Source organism: Orcinus orca, chromosome 20 (assembly GCF_937001465.1).
Source record: "Orcinus orca chromosome 20, mOrcOrc1.1, whole genome shotgun sequence".
Classification (NCBI taxonomy): Eukaryota; Metazoa; Chordata; class Mammalia; order Artiodactyla; family Delphinidae; genus Orcinus; species Orcinus orca.
In genome coordinates this window covers 18,952,491-18,977,848 of record NC_064578.1, presented here as the reverse complement: position 1 = coordinate 18,977,848, position 25,358 = coordinate 18,952,491, and the positions used below count along the sequence as shown (strand labels likewise).

Below are 25,358 nucleotides of genomic sequence, written 5' to 3'. Positions count from 1 at the left end.
AGGATAGAGCCCTTCTGGTTGCAGCCCCTACTTGAGCGAGTAAATGGCTGCTCCTGGCTGGGGGTGGGAAGCAGGCCAAGCAGCAGGCATCCAGCCCTGTCTCTGCAAGTATAAGGGTAGGAGGTATGGCAGGTCCCACGGATCTGGGGGTCCCACCAGCAGGGAAGGGTTAAAGCTAGACAGTACCCAGAAGAGCGCCTAGAAAGGCTTCCCCACAACACACACTCACACTCCAGCAGTGCAGAGCACGCTCATGTAAGCCAGCCACCGATGTCTCTGTCCACCACCTGCACTGGGCAGCCACCTGGGCCGGGGCCAACTCTTTGTCCACCAGGCCCTGGCTCGTGGCTCCTGGGCCATCCTGGCAGAAGGGGCCTCTCTACCTCCCTGTTTCCACAGGTACACCTGGTGAGCAGAGGCTGTCTCGTCCAAGTGCCCTCCCCAGCCTGTAGGTCTCAGGGTCCTTTCCTCTTCTCCAGGAGCTTAGTGGAGGCAGGGTTGCATCCAAGGATTAGACAGTAAGAACGCTGGGCAGCCAAGGGTTGTTAGCATGGGGGCCTGGGCCAGAACTGGGAAAGGCGGCCAGGTGTTCAGCACCCTCTCCGCCTTGCCCCACTTCTCCCTGAGACCCAGGGCCATGGTCAGAGACGACAGAGGAGCCTCAGCCCACACAAGGTCATAGGGCCTGAATGGTCCATCCCAAAACCTGACTCTTCAAAGCTCTACCTATCCCCCAACACCATCATGGGCAGTGGGGGCCTGGTGAGTGTTCAGGGTGAGTGTTATAGGGTGAACGAGGGAAAGGGCTCCTGTCATTCCTGATGCCTGTTGACACCAGGGACACAGGGAAAGCAGCTTCATCCAGCACTACAGCGTGGGACACTCGGGCCTGCCCACCAAGTTCCCAGACAGCACTGAAGTGGCTGGTGACCCCATTTTATAGGTGGTGGCCTAGGCCCAGCATTGTTGAATAAGCAGCCCAGCCACCCAACCCGGGAGGACCCTGCTGACAGAGGAGCTGTCCCATCCAGTGGGGGGAAAAGGCACTATAGAGAACACTCACGTAATGAAGTCCAGGAAGCTGGCGAGCGGCTCATAGGCATGGTTCCTCATATGGCGGAACTCCACCACCATCTTCTCCTTGAGCCGGTCATCGATGACGGACACTGTCAGCGGTGATGCCTCATTGGCCAGGAAGTTGCCGTAGTCGGTGCTCTGCAGGTGCAGCTTCAGGTCTGAAACCCAAGGGTGGGGAGTGAGAGCTGGCCGTGCTGAGCCTCCCCAGGACCCCAAGTCCCTGTCCCCACCCCGATTCTGGGTCCCAGACCCTCGCCTGCAGTTGTGCCCTGCTGCTACCCTGACCTCCTGTCCCTGCCTCCACCTCCCTGTTGGCTCAGAGCCTACTCCAGGGCAATCAGGCCAAAGCCAGGACACTGGGCCCCAGAGTCCAAGTACAAGTAAAACCATTGTTCCCCCAAACGACAAGAAAACCTGGGAAACCCCAACCCAAGGTGCCATTCACAACCCACAGCCTTTGAGGCTCTCCTGCATGGTGGGCTCCAGGATGGCCCTAACTTAAAGCAGAATAAGACATGGGCCCTACCCTCCAGAGCCTCAGGGTTAAAGGAGCAAGCCAACATACCCCCAGGCAGAAACAATGCATATGAAATGAAGGACATGCCCCAGGCCAAGGGTAAAGTGGAGAGGGCACCAAGATAGGACCGAAAGGACACTCGAGGCTGGGCCAGGCAAAACGCAGGGACAGGAAAATGCAAAGGAAGCAGCTAGCAGGATGGCATGAGTGAGGAGTGGCCTAAAGGGCAAATGAGCGGTGTGAGGGGGAGATGAGGCTGGGGAGAAAGACTGGCCTTGCCTGAGGAGTAGCTGGAGGCAGGCAAGCCAAGCCCACGGGCTCTCCTGAGCTCTTCAGAGCAGGAGTGAGGGAAAAGGGAGGAGAGGACAGAGCAGAAGGGCCCTGGGGAGGCAGGACAGGTGAGTCCCAGGGGAATCGTGGCAACAACCTGTCTCACAGCTGTTGCCCGTGCATCCCATCCCCCAGTCTCTTCTCCACCCAGCAGCCAGAGCAATCTTAAAACACCAGGCAGACCCCATCACTCATCTGCACATCCTCACCTCAGGCCCTTTCCCTGTCCCCTTGCTTGGAAAGTGATGAGCTCTCCTCAAATGCCCATCTTCAGAGGCTTCTCCTATAGCCCCCCCACTCTGTCCCTTCATTTGTGCCATTTTTCTTTGTAACACATCACATCCCACCTGGCACGGGGCACATAAACCATGATAGCAGGGACTCTGGGTCACTGCAGTATGCTAGAGCCTAGAACACAGTATGTTCTGGTGCATTTTCATGTTCAGTAAGTAACCGTAGAATAAATGGAAGACTGGATAGAGGGCTGGTGAAGACAGCAGGAGGGTTTGCTACTGGGCTTTGAAATGGGGGACACTGTGGTAGTGATGGCAGTACCAAGGACAGTGGCTGAGGAGGGACCCATGTGTGCATATGCATGCGAGTGTGGATTAAGGCCCAACAGTGGAGGCTGGCTTCTGCTGACTGAGGAATGCATGCTTTCTGTGCCCTGGAAGGTTGCCCAGAGGATGACAGGAAGGGTGACACCTGTGAACATTTCCACAAGCGCCACCCCCCTTGCCCCGGCTTAAGGCCTCCCCGTGTGTCTGTGGACCTGGAGGGCCATGCTATACCGGGCTGCTTAGAGAAGAAGGGCGAGTAGGGCACATCATCGCTCCACAGACTTAGGGGACCCCTGTGGTGCCCCTCCTCCAGTACCCCATCAGGAGGAGAATGCTCCCAGCCCAGAGTCAGGTGTGCCAAAGAAGAGATGGAAGAGTATATGGGAGGGAGGCGTGGGGGGAGGGAGGAATGGAGGGGTGCATGCCATCGGAGTGGCCACTTTCTACCTGCACCCGGGTGGCAGTCAGCACTCCTGTCCTCTGTGGCTCCTGGGCACTCAGAGTGGACTTGAACCTCGTGAGGCCTGCAGGAGGCCTTCATCATCCGCTGCCTTTGCCATCGCTCTACCATTCACACCTTTTTTCCGGTGGCCACCCAAAAGGGGGACAGAACTGAGGGCAAGGTGGGGCAGGGAGAAGCCACCAGCCCCCTGCTCTGCCCCGTGGACCCCGCTGCCATTTTTCCCAGGAGGTGTGCACACCCCTCCATCCTCACCCCCGGCCGTCTGCTGTGAGCCCTGCCCTGGGTCCATTCTTCCCCCTCCTCACCAGTGTGGCCAAGGCCCACCTACACCTGGAATAAGGCATGGGGTAAGAAGGTGCTTTGCTCAGTAATGCTCAAGTTGTTGCAGTATTTGATTAACCATTTGGTTGTTACAGAAAAATTCTTAACTCTAATTGAGGGATTTCGCTGTATGAGCATAAGCCTGTATTCCCACCTCTAGTGATAGGTTTTACAAGCTAGCTTTTAATATCCCTGACTCTGGATAAGTGCACAAGTATTTTGTTTTGTGTTTTTTAAAGAAACATGGGGGGCTTCCCTGGTGGCGCAGTGGTTAAGAATCCGCCTGCCAATGCAGGGGACATGGGTTCAAGCCCTGGTCAGGGAAGATCCCACATGCTGGGGAGCAACTAAGCCCATGAGCCACAACTACTGAAGCCCACACGCCTAGAGCCCGTGCTCCGCAACAGGAGAAGCCACAGCAATGAGAAGCCCGCGCACTGCAACTAGAGAAAGCCCACGCGCAGCAACAAAGACCCAATGCAGCCAAAAATAAAAAATAAATTTATTTTTTAAAAAAAAGAAACATGGTTTACTTGCACAAAACTGGTAAATTTTGAGAGATCGTTAATGCCCTCGAAGTGGTTTTTGTGGGTATGAAACAAATGGTGAGAATATGAATTGGTACCTCTTATTTTCATACTGAAATTAACTCTACTTAATTTATCAAGTCATATGTCATATGCCCTGCTTTTACATCTTTCATCTATCAGTAAACATTGTGATACTTGAAAAAACTAGTGGGCAGGGAGTTATGGCCTGGACAAAGTAGGCGCTCCAATCCCCACTAGGGGAAGCCACAGTGCGGACAGCAGCTGGAAGCCCGGGCTGGGATGTGGTGTTCTCTGTCTGACGGTCTGGCGCAGCAGCTGCCAGCTCAAACCTGTCCATTTATCCATCCAGCCACTGCAGCAGCAAAGAGCCATTCTCAGGCGGTGACAGGCCACAGCCAGGGCTTGGAAGCCAGACCAGATGCACAGGGCAAAAAGCAGGGTAAAACCCAGTCCTCTTGGCAGGGCCCCTCATGCCAGTGGTCCCACTATTCTCTGGGACAGTGAGTTTGGGCCCTGGACCCCAGCCCGGCATCCTGATTCCTATCCTCCAAAGCAACCAGGGGCCAGGCCTCCCGACACCCCCTCGCCTGGCATCCTTGCACTTGCTGCCGGAAGGCTTCCCCAAGTGCCATGCTACACCTCCACTACAGCTGCCCAATCTCTCCAGCCGCGTGAAACCTCTGTGCCCCAGCCTCACCTGCTCCACGGGGCTGCCCTCCCTGGGCAGGCTTGCTCCCCAAGTCCCCCACCACCAAGCACCCTCTCTCTCCTCTCCAGCCCCCACCAACTCCATTCAACACCTGGCACTGATGAGGTGGGAAGCAGCACCCCAACACAAGGCGGGAACCAAGACCAACTCTAACTGGAAACAGATGGGCCCTGCTGAATACTTAACGCCATGCCAGGAGCAACCTATGTGCTGGACCCGCCAGCCATGCCCATTTCACAGACTCAAAAAAGGGAAATCAGAGGAAACGTGAAACGTGTCGAGTCCCACAGTCAAGCATAGAGAGGATGGGGATATAGATCAGACCTGGTGGATTCTCTCCATCCCCAACTCTGGTCTCCTCTCCTCCCCCACCCCTTACATTTTTGACCATTCTCCCATGGCCCTTGGCCCAGGATGGGCCTTTCAGATATGGACCCAGCTGCCCAGGCAGACTTTAGTTCCAGAAGAGCTGGCAGGTGGCAGAGAGGTAAGAGGGGCCACAGCAGGCCCCTCCACAGCCTTGGAGGCAACCTGGACACTCACTGCCCACCTGACGGGGGCCCTAGACTATCATGGTTCACAGATAACCCCTCTGGCATCACTTGTGGTGCCAGCCATTCCTTCAGAAGGTAGTACATGTGAATAAGAGGAGCAAAGCTGATGGGTGGATTCTCCTTTGCATGCCCCCCACCCCTGGGGCTTAGCATGGGCCTTAAAGCAAACATCCCTGTGTCTTGGCTACTGCATTCTGCTGACGCTGCATCTGGGGACTTGGCTGCTGGAACACAGACGACCGGGTGGTTTCTGCTAGTGTTTGTCGAATCAGAGCAAACCCGGGAGATTCTACCGAGAATCCTGCCCAAGGCCTGAGTTTTCCTTACCAGGAAACTCATTTTTAAAAGCCCCCAGTGACGACATCAGAGGGCCATTCCAGACCACTTCCCCTGGCCAAGACCCACTTCTCCCTGTGACCCAGGGTGAGGGGACAGCCCACTAGCCAAGAAGGCAACTTGGATGCAGGCAGGTTAGCCGATCCTTTGGCTCAGACCACACAGGGCTTCTGAACCAGCTCTGACTCTGTTCAAGAAACCTGGCAGCCAGGCCCAGTGGCTGGCAGCCCCAAGCCCTTTACACAGTCCTCAGGGCTGGGACAGGTCCATTAGAAACCAGCCCCCTCCCCTCCAGCTTCCTGCTCTCTCCGAGGGATGTGGAGGAGGTGTGACTGGGGGTGGGATCAGAACATAGGAGAAGAGGCCTGGAACTTGTTGAGAGCTTTGTGGGAGACTCGGCCACCCAGCCCTGGCCCAGCCCCCGAGGGCAGACGAGGACGCCAGGGGCTCTGGGAAGGCAGGGGCTAATTCTGCTCTGTGCTCTGAAGCCTGAAAGCCTCGGTGACAGCCCCTGAGAGCCCCAGACGTGCCTGGGCTGAGGTGTGAGCAGTGTTCTAGTTAGCACAGACGTGGGGGACTGCTCTGGTCTACCCACAAGCCCAGCTGTCTACCCCAAATCCTCCCATCCATGGCCCGGCATCAGGAATGTCTGGACAGTCTGGGATCTCTCACAGCAAAAGACTTCCTCAGAGGCTGAGTTCTCATGTCCAAGAAGATGCTGCTGCTGTCAGAAAGTTCTCTCTGCAGTACAACCTAAAGCCCTCCTCAGAGGAAGCCAATCAGCTCAGTTTCCCGTGGCCTGCAGCCTCCCCTGAGGGCCTTGAGCCAGCTCCTCAGGGCCCCTCAACCCCACCCAGGACCCTCCCAGATCTCCTCTGCTTCCCAGTGTTGCCTGTCCCAATGTTCTGGTGACTATCCCCCCACTTCACTTCCCGGGGCCGCTAAGCCGTCCTCACCGCCACGGTGCCCTTTTGCTGGTCTCCTGCCCCACATCTTGGCTCCCAGCTCCCAAGTCCACTCTCCATACCATCACCAGAGCGTTGTTTTCCAACTCCAACGTGTCGCTGTCACCTTTACCCAGCAGCCCCCGTGGCCCCAGAGCCTGGCCTCCTCTCCCCAGCCTGTGAGGCCCCACACCCTCAGCCCTAGCACAGCCTCAGCCTTAGACCTTGACTCTGCTCTACCGGTGCTATTCTCCGATTAGGGCGACCTGCCTGTGATCTCTGGCACAAGCAAGTGCTCCAGGCAAGTCCACAGGGTGCCCGCGAGAGAAGCCCTTGAAGTCCAGGAAACAGGGCTGCTTCCTCAGGCCAGCCAGAGAGGCTGGTTTGGGAGGGCACACCCCAACCTGGCAAGTGAGAGCCCTGCCCTCCCTCCTCCACAGGACACCCCTGTCCACCTTGAGACTGCCTGTGTCAAAGACCATTGCCCTGCTCCAGCAGGATCCAGCTGAGCTCTTTGAAGGTGCCTGGGCAGGTTGTAGCCCAACACCCACCTGGCATGACTGTTCCTCCCAGGGCCATGCCAGACTCAAGGAGGCCCCATAGTTGCCACCTGTCCCTCCACTGCCTGCCAACCCCCAACCCAGGTCTTCTGGGCCAGGACCCCTCACCAGCAGAGCCCAGGCCCCAGCTAGCACCTCTGATTACCACTCTTGCCCCTGATTAGCAGGAGGGCATGAGGACCCCTAGCCTGTCCAACACTCTCTGCTCTCTGAGGGACCAAGTGTGGGCTTGGCAGCCAGCTCCAGCCAGACCTTGAGAGGTGGCAGCTGGGCAGCCCTGCCTCCCATCCACTTCCTGAAACCTTTCCCAGATCCTGCCAGCCCTGAAAGTGACCTTTCAGCCCCACCAGGGCTCCCAGGGGCAGGCAGCACACAGCATCTCCAGTCCCCAAGCCTCTGCAGCAAAGGCCCCAGGGAGGCAGGGAGGGAGGGTCTTGGCCCAGGCCAGGGGTTGGTCTCACGCTGCCCCAGGGGCCCAGCAGGCACAGAGGCAGCCCTGGCACAGTACACTAGGCGGGGCGGCCCCCTGCTTTAGACTCACCCATGGCCTCATGGCCCACGGAGGGGCCTTGCTGGCCAGCTGGCCACGGCACAGTGTGAGAGGACAGTGTGTTCCCAGACTTCACTTCTGCTTTTCCAGAGGTCACTCAACGATGCTCTCCTGGGGAGCTCAGGGGTTTTCAGGAATTGAGGCCCGCTGAGTGAAACCAGATGTGTAAATATGCTCCCTAGAGCCTAGCGTGCCCATCCTGCCCCTCCCTGTGAGGGTGGTAGAGCCCTGGAGCCTGTTCTACCACTTTGCTGGGCCCAGGTGAAGGGACTGCTTTGAAGGGACTGGACCTGGGCTCTACCTCCAGTGCTCGTTCTACCCTAAGGGCTCTCTAATGCTGCAACTTCCAGGGGCTCAAAGCAGGGAAAACTCAGACAAATGGACAGAGGTGGACAGACAGCCAGGCTGGTGGCCCAATGGAGCCATAACCACCCCCCCTCAGCAAATGGACTGTGTTTGAGTCTCCTCCCCAGGCTCTGGGGGTGGGGGAGACCTCTTTTCTTCATATCAGCTCCAAAGCAGATGTGTGCACTGGTTGGCTGGCTCTGCAGGGTCAGAGCGCCACATCTGGAACTCCCAGCGTGGGAGCCACAGCATGGAAACCATTAACCCTGGGTTTACCTGGGGGCTGCAGCACAGACTAAGCATCCTCCTCATCCCCAGGCCTCTACCAGGCCCATCACAGGCTCCCTGTAGACCTCATGTAACTGACTAGCCCTGGGTTCCAACTCTTCCTATCAAATACCAGCTCTTCCTCCCCTCCCTCAGGTGTCGCCTGGCATTCCCCATCCAGAGCCTTGGGATTGCCCCCACCCCAAACTGACGTGTCCATGGCCTCTTGCTAGCCCAGGACAATGTCCATGCACAGCCACAGCCCCTCTCTGAAGCCCCACTTTGCCAGGTCACTGGTTTCAGGACATAGCTCCTTAGGTGGTTTAGTGGGACAAGGGAGAGAGACCCTGGGCTTTGGGACCACAGTGACCTGAGTTCACATCTTGTCCCACAGCTTGGCCCTGAGCAGCAGGTGGAATCTCTGGACCCAGGCTCCTGGCCAGTCACCTGGTGAAAGGCCCTGCAGTGCCAGCCTCCGAGGGTAGACACTGAACAGAGACAGTGTTATACAGAGAAAACTGAGCATGGCACGGCACACCCAGAGCTCCACAGAGAGGATCCCACCCAGAGCTCCCCAACGGAGAGGCTCAGTCCCAGTCAGGTGGTCTGTGTTCTGACTCCAGTCTGTTGCTCAGGCCGTCCCACTCAGCGCTCCACAGTGTGCCCCTGCCCTTCCTTCCCATGGTCCCGACCCTTCCCCAGGGCTCTGGTGTGTCCTCTCCCCAGGGGCCCTTGTGCAGCACGGGCACGCACACGCACAGGCCACACTCTGCTATCTCCTGGGGAAGGATGAACAAAGTGGGCTCAAAATCTGGGACTCCCATGTCTAACGTCACCTATGAGCAGGATCATACAGAGCTTTGGGCAGCCCAACCCCAAGGACCCGGACAGAGGCTAGGACCCAACTCCGCACCACCCACCACATGGTGAGCTATTGCCCTGCCGTCCTCGGGAGCAGGTGCAGCCAAGGGCAGCCGTTGCTCCATGGGAAGCCCCCGGGCTGGCGGGCCAGCAGTCTCGGGAAGAACCTGGAGGCTACTGCTGGCACAGCCACATGCAAGTTAGTGGGTTTCAGCTGGCATGAGGCAAAGATCCTGCAGGAAAAGGACAGCGAGTTCTCCTTCCTAGGTCCCTAGGCTGGCATTTTGTTTCATACTGGAGGACTTTCAGTGAGGTACGGCATTTGCAGAAGGGGGATGGGGCTGATTTGTAGAAGTGGCCCAGATGACACCACCCACCAGCATATCAGAATCAGAGATTTGATTAGCGGGAGTGTCACTCCCCTTGTCTAGGAGGCAGCAGGATGTGTGCTGTCTAGGTGGCAGCAAGGTTCACCACCCTTCTCCTTGCTCTGAGACAGGTGGCAGGTGGTGACAGAAGCACATGTAATTACCCTCAGGAACACCTCGTCCCTGCAGCTGGGAGAATGAAAGCATCACTCACAGCCCATGAGGAAGTCAACCCACCCACAGTCAGGAGGGTGCCAGGCAGGTGACAGTCCCACCTGCCAAAGGGAGGGGCAGAACTGGTTACTGCTGCACCCAGGGCAAGTTCCAAGAAGCTCTCCTCTGACTGAGTGGAGATCCGCCTGGATAGCCCCTCATCAGGACGTCCGCACCCAGGGCCCCATGGAACTGGCATGTCCCAGGAGACACAGGGCTTGCAGGGAAGCTTCCCTTGTTGCCCTCCACAGCCCAGGCTGAGAATCAAGTGAGCCAGCCTCGCCCTGGGAGGCAGGGCCCACACCTCTGCTGCTGCCCTGTACTTTGACCCTGAACAAGCTCTTTCTTCTCCAGGCTTACCACCACAGTTACAGTGCATGCAGGTTGGAGTGGATCTGGGGCTGCGAGCGAAGAGCCTCTTCTCACTTTCCCAAAGATGTATGTTTGCCTGGGTGTTGAACGAGAAGAGGTAAAGTGGCCCTGCATGGCCAGGCGCCAGGCAGCCCAGGAAAGGCCAGCTGTGGCAGGGAGCTTCTCAAAAGCTGGCTCATGCCCATGTCTGGCTCCTGGGTCCACTGGCCCACACCGCCTGAGCAATCCTCTCTGCCCTTGATGCTTGGCTTCTGTTCTACATGCATAGTCCTTTGGAGGAAGGACCCTAAGAAAAGATGGAGCTCACTTCAACTAGGGGAAAGCAGTTTTAGGGTCCCAGGGGCTGCTGTTCCTGTGAAATTAAGCCAGGTCAGGCTGGATCCTGGCTGGAGCATCATGCCAGCTCCACGGTACCTAGAGTCCAAGCTATGGAAATACTCATTGTGCTCAGACCTAGGCCCTATGGATGGGCTCTCAGAATCAGGCCTCATTTGGGGCTGCGAGCCATGCTGTTCTCAGCACGAAGCCTCCTTCCCTGCAGCTCACAGAAACAAGACCAAGCAACCCGGGCCAGGAGCAGAGTTGATCCATTCCATACTCATGCCCAGCAGACCCAAGAGGCCTGGGCCAGGCAGGAAGTGGCAGGAGCAGTAGCATCCAAGCTGGTCCTGTCCAGGACCCCTGACCCCCTCACCCCCCTGCTCAAGAGGCTGACAGGAAACACGCAGGGGAAGCAGTAACACACCAGATTGAGTCTGATTAGCACTCAGGCTGGCCCTGAGACAGAGGTGGTCGCCTGCTCCGGGAATCTCATAGCACTCCACTTTCCCCAGGCCTTGCCACACGGCATCTCGCTTGGAGTTTAAAGTGTTGAAGGTGGGGGAAATGGGTGAGCTACGACCCATGACTGGCATCCTTGGGCCCTGTGTGCCAGGTCATGGGTCGCAGCTCACCTGTATTCCTCGACTCCCAACCCTTAATTCCCATGCTAGATACCATGTGGCAAGCCCTGGGGGAATGGCAAGGGCCCCAGAATCAGGGTCTCGTTCACCTGACCACGCCTTCCTGAGTTGGGGGCCTGGCACAAAGAGGCATAGTCCAGGCAGCCTTCAGTGAACAAATGAAGGAAAGAATCAAAAAATGTAGAATGACTGGACAGGAGGAGCAAGAAGGGTGTCAGGAGACCATAAGCAAGGCCTCGGGCCTCACCTGGACCCAATTTCCCAGGTAAAATAAGAGGGTTGTATAAGGTTACTTCCAGGGGCCTGGCCAACTCTGACACTCTCTACCCTGATCAGGCCTGGATCTCACTGACTCTGTGCGACCTCAGCCCCTGAGGGCCATGCAGGGGCTCAGAGTGAGGCCAGAGGCCTGGGTATCCAGGAAGCAGCCCTGGCAGAGCTCACAGCAGGTGCCGGGGAGGCCCGGGGCTGTGGAGCAGTGTGGCAAGCAGGAAAAGCTGAGTTGCAGCAGCAAAGACACCACAGATGACTCCTTGGAGGGGAAAGCCCCATCCTCCAGCCAAACACGAAGCCTCAGCTGAGGTCAAAGCCTGAAAATCATTGCCTGAGTGGCCAAGGGGGGACAAGGTCTGGCCCAGGGCCAGGCCAGAGTTGGCCAGGAAAGCAGTGCCCGGCACCCAGTCAGGGCTGTTCCTCCACACATCCCTTTCCCCGCCGCGGGTCTGCCTGCCACCCCTCAGGACCACCCACACACACGGGGGCAGCCCCACCCCAGCCCCTTGAGCTGCAGGGTGCTGAGTGCAGATGGGCAGAGCAGGTGTCAGGCCCAGCCTACTAAATGGCCCTTCAGGGCCTTGATTTTCCTGCCTCTAAAAGAAGAAGAAGGCCAATATTCCCACACAGGATAGTTCTTTTGTTTTTTTTAATCAACTAAGGAGTCAGTGTTGGATGAGGCAGAAGCCAGGGAGGCCAATGGAAAGACCCCTCCAAATTGGGGTGCAGGGTGGAGAGCTGTCAATTACCTGATAATATGACTGTATGTACCTATACTCTAGAGAGTCTGGGGTGCCTGATTTGGGCCTCTTCCAGAGTCATCCTACACACATGTACCTGTATGTGCCACATGCACCCCTACATGTTTCCAAAGTGGTGAAGAAGGCTGGAGGAGAGGAGTCTGTCCTGAGGAAGAATTTTCTGTCTCCTGGAGGGACCAGAGTAGCAGGACCAAAGTGGAGGCCACCTGGGGAAGGATGGTGCTTCTGGGAGCCTAGGAAGCGTGGCCCTGACTCCTGGGCAGCTTCAAGCTCCTACTTGGAGCTACCAAGACCCTTGGTTCATAGCTAGCACACTGTGCTGAAGCTGAAGCTGCCGCTCCGACTCTGAGGACTGCCAGCACGACCCACGTGGAAGTAAACAAGGACAGCTTGGTGGTCAAGGCTGGAGCAGTCTACACTGGGCACAAGGTGGACAGCATCAGGGAATTCTCCCTGGCCTTCCCCTTCCTAACCCAGGAAGCTGGGGCACAGGGAGGTGAGGGTGGGAAGAGATGGACAGACAGGAGACACTGAGCCACGAGCCCTACTTAATCCGGGAAGGCCAACTGGGGCTTGGGTGAGGGAAGTAGGGCCCCCCCGGGGCAGAGTCCCAAGGGACAGTGGCTAAAGGCAGGTGCTGCACAGAGAAGCAGAGGAGATGCACCAGTGGATCCGGCCACACCCACTTCCCTGGCTCTCAGGCAGCGGAATGGTCCTGTTCCACCACCTTGTGGCCAAAGGGAGGATGGCACTGTCAACAGCCAGAGGCTCTGCTCTGGCTCCACGCGATTTAATAACAGCCTCAGACTCCTGGTCCACATCTCCCTCAGCCGTTGATCCCTGAGGGAATAGGCTGCAGGCACCTGCAGAGCTATGGAGAAATGTGTCACAAAGAACAAGAATAGGACTGAGGTGGACATGAGTCGGGAAAGCCAGAATGGAGACAAGGCGAGCATGAGTCTGATCATGAGGGACTGGTCTGTCTTGCATCAGTGAAGCAAGGGGCCTTCTGAGGGGCAAAACTGAAGAGATTACAGAGGAAGCCTGGTCATCCTCAGCTCTCTCCACCCTTGTCCTCCAATTCGGCCAGACGCTTCCAAATCTCCAAATCCCTTTATCCAGCTCTCTACCCCCTGTCTCTAATGTTTAATGCTATAACAAACAAAAAAAAAGTGCTTAATAACCCAGAAACAGGACAATCTACAACATGGTGCACCCCTCCAGGATGGGGGCCTCAGCTTCCCCTCCCCCACAGCCCACACTCTAGCCCCCTGCCAGTACCAATAAAGACCTGCTGCTCATCCAATCATACAAATATCTATTGAGCATTCACTCTGGCTAGGCATGTGCTGTTGAGTCCTAACAACTGCAAGTGATTTCTGTTTCATTTTACAGGTGGGCAAACTAGCTTCAAGGCATTAAATCACATGCATAGTGTCACACAGTTGGCCAGAAAGGGAGCCACGGTCTGCCTGATGCCTGGCCTCACACAGAACTCAAGAAAGGTCCTGGTGACCCAGAGAGGCCCTAGGGTCCTGACTCTGAGCAGGCAGAGGTGATTTACAAGACAGACCATTGCATCATGTCCTCACACCTGTTCATTCTTAATGCTGACCCTTCCAACAAGCTGGAGGGCATCTAACAGCTGAACCCAAAGCACAACAACAGCTACAAGTAAGAAAATGTTCTAGGGTGCTGTAACAGGCACTCTGACCACAGGGGGCCAGGGACAAACTACTGGAGGCAGACCTGGGCCCTCAGGGACAGTGGTTTGGTGTCATCTCGTTTCAAGTCTAACAGCCCTAATTTGGGAGAAAGTCTGCTATGTTTATTTAGTGTGTGCCACTGTGAAAGCAAGAAAGTGAGACTAATACATTCCAGAATGGGTTTATGCAAAATGTTCAAAATTTGTATCTTTCCCTCTCTTCCATCCAGAAACCCTGGTCACCCAGAAAGCCTCATCTTCAAGGGTCCTAGATGACTGACATTTGCCTGTCCTGAGGTCATCTCAAAAGGTCCTAAGCACAGGTTCAGACACTGGCTCCACCTCAGAAACCAGGCCCAAGAAATTAGGGAGTAAATCCAAGGACAAATGTGTTAACACCCACCAGAGCAAGTTCTGACATGAACTCTGGGGCAGGGCTTATGAAACGGGGGTTATCAGTTCCTGTGTGGACTATCTTGACCATAAACAGCTTCCCAGATAAAACCAGGCTAAAGTATATACTAGCGCAAGATGTAATCAGTGAAGGGAAAGCAAGAAGTAGCGATGGGGAAGTGGCGACAAGGGAAAGAGAGAAAAATAGGCAGGTGAGAGGTGAGCTGCACGTGGACAGGGGCTTTGGGGCTCTAGTCTGAGTGACATGAAGTATCTGGTCCTGGCCCTCATGCATCCCCTGGACACTGAGTCTTGTGGTATAAAGAGAAGGGGCTTGATGGGGGCTCCCTAAGGCTCAGATCAACCCTACAATGCTGTGAACGAAAATCTGGAAGAACACTCCAGGGTCACCAGCAGGGGTCTTGGCTTGGATGGCGGATGGGTGTAAGTACCTTCTCTTTGCTCGCCTGTATGTTCAAATTTCCTTTATTTTACATATCTTTAGCGGATGTTTTAAATTATAAAACATTTGTTCACTATGACAGATTTGAACAATGGAAGGTACATAAAATTTAAAACTGACATATTCCCCCTCCCAGCCTTTCCAATCCCTCTCTGGAGAGGCTGCCACTCTAGACTTGTTGCCTATGCTTCCAAACATGTTTCCATGTGCACATTACCTGGCATTCTACTAAAATGGGACTATATTACACGCAACACTTTGTAATTTCTCACCTAGCAAGATATTTCTAAATCAGTCTTCATGGAACATCACTTTTGAGCACCGGAATAGTATTCCACTGTAAGCACAGACCATGATTTATTTAACCAAAGCCTGTCAAGGGCTACTCCGCTGGTTCTAACAGGTTGCAGTTACCAACAGGGCTGGTGTGAACACCTCTGTATGTGCCATCCTGTGCTAATTTAGGGGATACGATCCTGTAACTGGGTATATAGGGCCACACAGCACATATACATGCAATGTTTAAACAAGGCAGTAAAAACTTTTCCCCCAAGGATCTACACCAAGTCACCCTTCCACCAACTCTATTTTTGGAATTTTTTTTTCAAGTTATGTTTAGTTAAAAAGGAGACCAAAAAAGAAAAGAAACCACCATGCCCAGTCATGCAGGAGGCACGGCAGGGATCTGGAGGGGAATCCCTGGCTGTGGCTCTCCCTGCTCTGCTCGCCAAATTAGGCTCCACGCCAGGTATCCTCCTCAGGCCACGCTTATGTCCACTTGGCCCGCCATTAAGGCTGCTCTCCAGCCTCCTGGCAAGACTTGTGGGCAGGACCAGGCTTCCAAGGGAGGCTTGCCCTGGTTGCAAGCCAACAGACGGCCGGGCGTGGGCTGAGCTGCCGGCCGCCAGTGTGCTGATGACTTCCAGATTGGTATCTTTAGTGCTACTTCCCCTGAGCTCCAGATCCACACAGCCACCTCCCTCAGACACTCTGACTCAGCACTTCTGAGATAGAACACCTCCTCCTCCACCACCCTGTCCATGCCCCAAACCTTCTCCTCCTCCAGTGGTCCCCATCTCAGAAGCAGTTCCAGCACCCACCCAGACATTTGACTTCTAACTAACTTCTAACCCCTCTCACCACCATACCTAAGGCAGACTGGCCCAATCTTATCAGTCTCATGCCCTAAGCTGGTCTCTGACCCAGTCCCTCTTCTGCCCACGTGCCACTCCTGCCCCAGTTGAGCCCCGTTCTCTCACCCGGAGAGCTGGAATAGCACCTGCTTCTAGCCTGGCTCCTCCTAAACCCAACCTCCTGAGCCCCACATCAAGTTTCACATCACACCACCAACGCTCGTCCCCTTCACAATCCCCCCCCCCTTCATCTACTGACAGATCAAATCCAAGCTGGCTCATGGCAGCAAGACCTCCCTCCTGCCTACCCCTCGCCTCCACCCCTGCTCTGGGGCCTCATCCTCTTGCAGCAGCAGCCAGCTGGAGAGGAACAGTCAAGTCACCACCAGCGATCCATGCCAGCTCATCAATCATTGGGTGCTGGGGGTAGGGGGGAGATGTCTCTTCACACAGCAATGCCACTGCCTGGGGCAGTCGGGACAACATGGGCCATCAGACACTGAGGGGAAAACATCAGGTGTGTGTGGGCCCAGGCTCTCACAGCTCAGAGACTCAATGTAGTTGTTCCCTTCGGTCCAAGTGCAAACCCTCTCCATGTGTACACCCTTCCCCCAACGCCTCCCAAGCTCCTCTCTCGTGTTTGTGGTCACTGGATTGTCAGAACCCTGTTCTCTCTTCCTCTGGATCACATCTGGCTCTGAGGAATTCTGGACCAAGCTAAGCTTGTCTTGCTGTCTAAGCCGTGGTCACGCAGTTTCACCAAATCGATATATTCTCCTCTGACAAACAAAATGGAACAAAGTGTTTCCAGGCAAGAACATAAACTCTTAAGCAAGACATTTCCCACACACAGACCTTGACCTAACTGAAGAATCTCTCTCTCTCTTTCTCTCTCTTTTTTTAAACACAACTCTCAGCCCTCCTAAGCTATGTATCTTTCCAAGGCACCCAAGGCCTTCGATGAACCAGCCCAATGTGCCTATCCACCCTCAGCCCTGCACACCCGACACATGCTCTACTCTCTCTTCCCAGTTCCCAAAGTTCTCCTGATATTCTATGCAGTTTCACGTTTCTGAGACTGCTAATGCCATTCCTTCTTCCCCACTCCTTGACCTGGCTAATTTTTTGTGTGTGACAACTTCACTGAGATATAATTCATGTATCATACAATTTTCCCATTTAAAATGTATAATGCAATGGTTTTTAGTATATTCAGAGTTGTGCAACCATCACCACAATTTTAGAACATTTTCATTACCCCAAAAAGAAGCCCTGTACCCTTTAACTGCTACTCCTCACATGCTCCCACTGCCCCAAAGTGTACCACGTGCCTACTGGACATTCAATGCTGTTTTGATGTCCACCAGTCTGTCCATTAGGCACACCTGCACCCAAGCAAGGCCTGTGTGACATGTTTTCATTACCCACTCGAGGCCCAGCATGGTGCCTGCCTCCCAGGAGTGACAGGAAGGAATGACCACAGTGGGAGCAGCTGGCTTCCCTGACTGCTCTCTCGGCTCCAGGCCCTGTGCTTACACGTCACTAACATTTCAGAGTGATCCTATTAATACTCTCATTGTGGGTTTCCCTGGTGGCATAGTGGTTGAGAATCCGCCTACCAATGCAGGGGACACAGGTTCGAGCCCTGGTCCAGGAAGATCTCACATGCCGTGGAGCAACAAAGCCCTTGCGCCACAACTACTGAGCCTGCGCTCTAGAGCCCGAGAGCCACAACTACTGAAGTCTGTGCGTCTAGAGCCCGTGCTCCGCAACAAGAGAAGCCCCCGCACCTCAATGAAGAGTAGCCCCGCTCACTGCAACTAGAGAAAGCCCGCACGCAGCAATGAAGACCCAATGCAGCCATTAATTAATTAATTTAAAAAATACTCTCGGGGCTTCCCTGGTGGCGCAGTGGTTGAGAATCCGCCTGCCGATGCAGGGGACACGGGTTCGTGCCCGGGTCCGGGAAGATCCCACATGCCGCGGAGCGGCTGGGCCCGTGAGCCATGGCCACTGAGCCTGCGCGTCCAGAGCCTGTGCTCCACAATGGGAGAGGCCACAACAGTGAGAGGCCCGCGTACCGCAAAAAAAACCTCTCATTATGCAGCTGAGGATAAACCACTTGCCCAGGGTCACAAAGCTAGTAACAGGCTGAGCAGGGATTCATCAGTGAGTTGAGTTCATTGGTGAGCTCTGCTCTGTCTGTATGTTGTCTCTGCCCAACCACTCCATGCACTGTTGTCAGCTTCTAGCCCTGCTCTCCTCTGTACTCATTAAGGTCACCAATGACCTCTGAATGGCAAAACCAAATGAAGAACTGTCTGACTTTATTTCAATCTCTTGGTCATGTTTGTCAGTCACCACCCCCTTCTTTTTCTCTCTTGGGGCTACCAACCTCTCAGGGGATGCCTTTGCTCTTTCTGGCAGGACCATCTTTTACCCTATCCTTGCTTAACAGAAGCCCTATGCGGGAGGGCCTCATCTAGGGCCTCTACTCTTTTGATTCTATGCTCTCTCTTGGGGTCAGTGGCCACACTTCTACCCTGATTCCCCAAGCTCAGACCTCACACCTGAGCAGCAAAAGTAGTCTCCACATCTTCACTCAGATGGCTCACAGATCCCTCAATCCCATCTTCTCACTCTTTCTCCAACCTGTTCCTTCCACAGTCCACTATCATTTCACTTGCCACCTACACAGTTGCCTAAGCCAGAGAGGAGACATCAGCCTTGACTCTTCCTTCTTCCTCAGCCTCCTTATCCAACCCTCAAATCCTATCAACTCCTCTTCCTATAATTCCCCCCCCACCCCACAATGCTCCCTACCAATGCCTGAAGACAGGCTGCCATCATCTTCTCTGCCCTGGATTACTTATAAGATTCTGCAGACTGTTCTTCCCACCTTCAGTGTGGCCACGACCCCCAAAACACTTTTCAAACTGCAGGTACATTCTGAAGTACAAGTCCAGTAGTTTTACCCTCCCATCCCCTGCATTCAGGACAAAGCCCTTCTTGTGGTTTTTGCAATCCTTCAAAGCTGATCTCTTTCCAGCCACATTCCTGGCCATACTATAATTAGTGCTGAATAACTAACTGTGCCACTAATAGCTAATTAGTGCCACTCCTGGAGACACCATCTATGTTTGTATCCGCAGTTTCATGTGACTGGTGATTTGGCCAAGGCCAGCCAGGAGTCTCACTTTCATCTTCCTATATGAGACTGTGTCTTGTGAAATAATGTTGAAATGCAGAAGGAAATGTTGTAATGAACAAAAGACAAGTGATTCAGAACAGAGAGGGATACAGTGCTCTGAAAGACAACCAGCATATCACACATGGGAGCTCTTCAACCATAGTCCCTGAGCATCTAACTCACTGGCTGAGGAAAACAATCACTCGGGACCACCTAACTCACATGGAAGTTGAGAAGATCACAGGGTTCCTCCTTCTGAATGCTAAGCATATTTCTTTACAACAGGAAGAATATGTACTGAATGGTCCAAGTGTCGGGGGAGCCCCCATTCCAAATTAGGAACTGGCATCTGGTACCCATCAGCTGAGTTACAGCTGCATAACCCAGCAAGCCATAGGCTTCTCTGTATTTTCCAAGTTTCTAAGTAAGAAGGAAGCTAATTCATAGAAAAATCCTAGAAATAATGACCAACTCAGCAACAATGAGAAACCCCTGGACTCAGATTTTGGTCTCTAAATATCATTTTCCTATAAAAAGAATCAGGTCCCCTAAGAGAAACGATGACTCTAGGTCTGGGTCAACAAATGTACAAGATAACATTAGAATATATTGTCATCTCAGTAGTAACGAAGGCTACAGGGTTATATCAAAAACCGTATACAACAGGCAGCCTATTGTATAAGCTCCCACTGGCCAAAGGACAATTTGAGCACTGATAAAGTTAAAAGACTGAAGCACAACAAATATATTAAAATCCATAAGTGTGTTATGATACTAAACAAACAAAAAGAAGAACAAACAAACCTCACGAGTCATCTTTGGAGGATGTTGGAAAACCAACTCATTATTTTGGAAGCTAGTAAATATGGGAAAGAATTAAGCATTTATCCTGCCTCTCCTATACAGACTGTATTTCAGGGTAACCAAGTAGTTGATTACTGGCAATTTCCAGGTATAGAAGTATTCAAGCTAGCAATTGCAGAAGGAAACATAAAACTAAAATATCACCATTTTGCAACCCCTAATGAAATAATGGTTCTAGGCAATAAATGTCAATGGTTCCTATGTCATAAAAAGGGAAACAACTAAAGAGAAACAACTCTCAATAGAAGCACAAATGTCATCTATTAAATATTGTTTAAAAAAAATAGAACCAGAATCTAATTAGGTCTTTAGATCTAACTATCAATTTACAGGAAAAACAAGGGACAGAGGAACATGTTAAACTATACAGGAGGGATATAATCAGCAAAGTTGAGATGGAAGGAAAATCTATAAATTAAAAGACCCAGCTTCTTCAGGAAATAAAAGGAAAAGTGAGACAGAAAACCTATATACTAAAAGACTTCTGATAGCATCAATCAATTGAAATATATGGATCATAATTGGACCCCGCTTGAAACAAATTGTATTAAAAAATCGTTTGAGACAATCAGACAAATCTAAACATGAAATGGATATTTGATGACATCAAAAACTATTGTTTCTTTTAAAGGAGGACTAATAGGATTGTGGTTGTTAAAAAAAAAATAAATCATGATCTTTTTTAGAAACACCAAAATATTTACAGCTGAAATGATATGCTGTCTGGGATTTACTTCAAAATAATTTGAGAGTGGGGGGATAAATGCAGCTATTACTGAAACAAGATTGATAACAACAAAAGCTGATCACTGTTGTAATTAGGTGATTATTACTTATAGGTTCGGTATACTATTCCCTCTGATTTGTATATGTTTAATGATTTCCATAATAAATAGTTTTAAAGAGAAAAAAGGAAAGGGGAAATTCTGCAGGGCAGGGCCAGAGTCTCACTCATACCTGTATTCCCAGCAGCCAGTCTGACAAATTAATAGCAATGCTTTTAGGCTGAAGCCAAGGTCAAAGCTAAGGGTTCAAGCTCAGAACTATGGTAATACCTGAAATACCTGCCTGGCTCTCTTATGAGGCACAGAGCTGGCACACAGTAGGCCTTCAGGAAGCGTTTTTTGAATGAGCAAACGAAGACTTCAACATCGAATTAGCACGACATATGTTCCTCATGATCTGAAATACGTTCACTTAGTCACATCCGACCACCTCAAATTCGGCAGGCCTCTGTGGAAGGTGGTACCCCCTGCCACCACTCTCTCTGCCTCCACACCCAGTGCTGAGGGGCCAGGGGCTTCCTCCCCTGGGCTCAGCCTGATGTTTTTAAACCAAGGGTCTGGGTTCTGAGCAGATTTGTGCTCTTGTCCCCCGCACCCTACCACCCAGGACTCCTTTTGGTCCCTCTGATTGGCCCAACTATTTCTCCTTGGCATGTTGGTCGCTCTTCCCGAAATGTCCCCCACCCCACTCCACCCCATCCCTGGCCTAGCTCTCTGCACAGCTGGCTCCTCATTGTCCACACCTCAGCTCGAATATCCTTCCTCAGCAGGGCCTGAACCAGCCACACTCTCTACAGAAAGTTCCCCTCTGATTCTCTATCATTTCTCCACTGTCCCTTTCACAGGTAACACCCTTAATATGCAATTATATATTTCCTTTGCTTTAAAATAACAATAACTGCAGCTAGCACACTGACTCAGTACTTACCATGTGCCAAGTTCATGCTAAGTGTTTTACAGGGATTATCTTGTTTAGCTTTCACAACCACCCCATCAGTAAAGATACGTATCATTTTATTTATTATTATTTCCATTTTACGGATGATGAAACTCAGGACAGAGCAGTTACATGGCCACAAAAACGTGCAGTAGTAAGCCCACATTTGTAACCGCTATGCTACACTGATCTCTTAATGTCTTCTGGCCCCACTGACCTCCACCCCCAGACTATGAGGGTCAAGGGGAACATCATTCAACAAAGTACCTCAGACCCTACTGCTGTGCCTGGCATAAAAGAGGTGCTTTACAAGTATATGTGGAATGAATGAAAACATTCAAAGTAATCCTGTGTGATTTCTCTTTGTGTATCTCTGACCCACCTCCTCTTCCCCACAAGTCCCTAGCACAGGACCCAACTTCTAGAAGGTACTCAACACATCCAAAACACTCAGAGCTGAAAAGAGCTTTTGTGACCACCTAGCTCTGTTCCTTCAGTTCACCAAGGGCTAGGACCTTCTCCTACTTCTGAGAAGAGACAATCAAGCAAGATGGACAATGGAGGATACATGGACTTCAGCGGTCCTAAGAGGCTGAGTTCTAGCAAAAGAGGTCAGTAGCAGATGCCCTGATGGAGTAGAAGCCAAGAAGGAAGGCTAGGGTGGGGTGGAGCGTCTATATGTACTTCCTGTACCTTGCAGAACAAATAAACACCCTCCACCCAATGTCCTGAGCCTTCAGGAAACTGTTCCACTTCTAAAACATGTTCTTTGGAAACCTCATAATCTCAGGACACACCTACAGATTTCATAGGGACCACAGGCTTCCTTGGTCTCTCCTTCCCACCTCCCTCCCCTCTCCCCCCCCCTTTCCCTTTTCCCTGGAGATAAGGAAGCAAAAACACCCAGCAACAAAGGGCTGGAGGTCAGGCCTCTGGGGTGACCTTCAGGAGCAGAGAAGGCCTTTCTGTAGAGGACAAGTGGAGTTTCTGGTCAATCCTTCCCGCCTCTGGTTATCTCCAGCCCCTGAAAGTCCTGAGCATCTCCAGCCTAGAGTCCCAAGAATCTCAAACTCTGTGTTGACAGACTTCTAGGAAAGCAGCACAAACAAACACAAGAGCTGCAACTGGATGGAGGGGGACAACATTCTAGCCTAGCGTGTCCACAAAGGGGTTCTAAGATGGGATGGTACTGGGTCTGGGCCTTAAAGGGTGGGAATCACTGGGTTTCACGGGAGTAAGAAGGAAGCAGAGAAAATGGCTAGTGCAAATAATACTGAAACGAGCTAACATTTACCTAGCACTTATTCTGTGCTTGGTGCTGAGTTAAGTGTTTTACACATAATAACTTGTTGACATCTCTCAACCTTGTGAGATAGGTGCTGTTAATGTGTCAGATGATGAACCCAAGACCCAGAGGTGTTAAATAACTTGCCTAAAGTGATTCAGTAATTGGTGCGGCTGGGATTCAAAGTCAGATTTGAAAGTTCAAAGTCCACCACACAATGTGCACCAAAAGCTGGGGGATGGCTTGCATGAAGGAAAGGAACATGTGTGAAAGAGCGAGGGAATCCCTGAATGTCACACTAAAGGGCTGGATGGTGATCCACAAGGGGATCATGTGTGAGCAGTGCTGTAGGAAGAATGGCTTAACATGTTTATGGGGGATGATGGAGGGTCTGCTGGGAAGATGGGAACCCCGTGCCCCCAGAAGCTCTACACGGGTGGGGTAGGAGGGCAGCAGGAATGAGGAAAGCCTAGAAGAGAAACAAGTTTACCAAATGCCAGTTGGTAATCAATGGTGTCCGCATTCAGATTTAAGCAAATAAAGATCTTCCTTCAGTCCCAATCAGTCCACAAAACTCCCATTAAATACCACTGTGTGCCAAGCCCTGCCCTGTGCAGCCTCTCTCTGTTTCTCCTCTGTTTGCCACAGTGAGGACAATGAGGTTGCTGTCAAGTTCCTACAACCCAGCACCCTAAAGTGCTCTCCTCTCCTTCCCCACCTCCACTCTCATAAGGGAGGTGAAAGACTTTTCTTGCACATCTATGTTAAAACCATAATGCCCCCAATTGTATTTGAACTGCAGTAAGTTTTAAAACTTAAAGGTATTTATTTTCACATTACAGATCCAATTTGCAAGGTACATAACTGCTTTTTTAACTGAGCTCACTTTTAACCTCAGTAAGTTTATGATGAGAAAATTTTCTCCAGAAGGCGAATCATCTGGGTATCTTCCCCCTCCAGCTACCAACCAGGAGGCTAGCAGTACCTCTGTTCGAGGATATCATCTGGAGGTCAGGGATGGGAACTCACAGCCCAGCCACTGTGCCCTTCACTACCACCTGGGGGGCGGCGGTGGGTAGCGGGAGGAGGAAGAGAAGACTGGAATCAGGGAAGTCTCTAATTCAGTAAATCTGATGCTGCGCCTCACAGAGGCAATTCCACTTCGGAGCTGTGTGTCCTGAGAAAAAGTGGAACTCAGCTTCTCACCATTCTTGTGCTAGGAAACCCTGTCTGAACAGGCACCCTCATGGAGTGGGTGGGAATTATTGTCAAATACAGGTGTATGAACTTCCCGACTTTCAGGGCTCTCCCAAACAGGGCCTTCAGAAGACCGCTCAGCCAGTGGATCGGCGATGGGAGGAAACTCTCGCTAAGCTGGCTCAGTAATTCCCCAGAAAGGCTCACTGCGCAGGCCAACGTGAAGACACAATGAGCCCAAAGCCCTTGGTGTATGTGCTGGGAGAGAAAGCCGGGGACTTTTCCGCTTAGCTTCCCTAAGCTTTGCCACGAGACAGCTCTCTGGCTACGTCAGGGTAAAGAGGCTTGTACGAGCACATCTCACACCAGCTAACCACTCCCGAGAGACCCTCTCTTTCAAACTACAATGGTGGGCAGAACGGGGAAGAAGTGGTCCCAGCAGAGGCGAACCACTGCGGTTCTTAAAGCCTTGTTTGCGTTTGGGCCCACACGGAGCCGCAAATGGAGGTATATTCCCTTCCGGCGCACCCGCCATTAGCCCCCGGATTCCCAGCAGGCCTCTCAGGCCCGGATCCGGTTCCCCAACCTCTCAGGCCCTTCGAGAACCCCCAGCTTCCACTCCCAGACCTCAGAACCTTCAGGCCCGCGCCGGCCTCCCTGCCGGCCTTTCGAGGCCCCGCAGCCCGGCCCCGCGGCTCACCCTCGAGCGTCTCGCACTGAACCAGGTTGAGGTAGTCCGTCTGGCTGAGCACCCCGGCCTTCAGGCCGCGCACCAGTCCCTCCAAGTAGCCATTGTCCACGTTGAAGTAAAGCTCCGGGAAGAACGACATGGCTGCGGCGGGGGCGGCTGGACCGGAGGACCCGGACCTGCCGGCACGCAGCACAACTCCAAGATCAGCTGACGCGGCGCCCGCAGCGGGCTGTCAAGCGCATCAGGTGACGCGCAAGCGGCCCACGTGACCACAACGGGGCGGGGCTCTGAGCGGCGCCCGGCTTCCGGGTGGTTTCTCGCGGAACGGTTGCGCAGGTGTGGGCTGGGGACCGCCCACTGGCGCCTGCGCGCTGAGGGGAAGAGGGCATCCTGCTCTCCGGCGGGAGCGGCTTGGAGTGTCCAAGGCCGAGCGCGTGGTGGCGCCCGTGGCCGCGGGGATTCCATTGGGCCTTCACTCTAGATTTCCCGAGTCTGGTGCACGTGGTGGTGTGGCGGCCAGAGGAGTAAAGATGGGAGTGGGCGGCGCTTCTTATGCTTGGAAATATTCCAGACTGTTGTCAGCCTTCCCCTGAGAGGAACTGAAGTCCGGTGAGGGGAAGGCTTCGCTGCGGGTCACGCGTCGAGTTAACGCAAGCAGGCCCTGGACCCTAATGTTTTGTTAGCCTGCTGGGAGCTACAGCTCCTATGCTGCGTTGTGCCCTCCCTTCCCCTCATTTATTATATAAGATTCTCAAGGGTAGGAGCGCGGCCCTCCTCTGCTTCTCCCAACGACGCCTGGCACTCTAAGAGCATGCATGTAA

At 53.0% G+C, this 25,358-nt stretch overlaps 2 protein-coding genes across 4 annotated transcripts in view; one reads left to right on the top strand and one right to left on the bottom strand.

Moving 5' to 3' along the window:
• The window catches only part of ATP6V0D1 (ATPase H+ transporting V0 subunit d1), a 38,044-nt gene extending 13,269 nt beyond the window's left edge, over positions 1-24,775 (bottom strand). Inside the window, exons 1-2 of one of the 2 annotated variants that reach the window (XM_004280856.3) lie at positions 24,547-24,775; positions 1,064-1,235 (exon numbers count right to left, since the gene is read on the bottom strand). In XM_004280856.3, the coding sequence (XP_004280904.1) occupies positions 1,064-1,235; positions 24,547-24,676 (302 nt within the window). In that variant the 5' untranslated portion in view covers positions 24,677-24,775. The remainder of the gene's footprint in view (positions 1-1,063; positions 1,236-24,546) is intronic. The other variant, XM_033407692.2, reaches the window with a different exon arrangement.
• Positions 24,776-24,918: 143 nt separating this feature from the next.
• RIPOR1 (RHO family interacting cell polarization regulator 1) overlaps positions 24,919-25,358 on the top strand; it is a 49,005-nt gene continuing 48,565 nt past the window's right edge. For both annotated transcript variants that reach the window (XM_049703966.1, XM_049703965.1), the window contains exon 1: positions 24,919-25,354. The gene's annotated coding sequence lies outside the window, so the exon portion shown is untranslated. The remainder of the gene's footprint in view (positions 25,355-25,358) is intronic.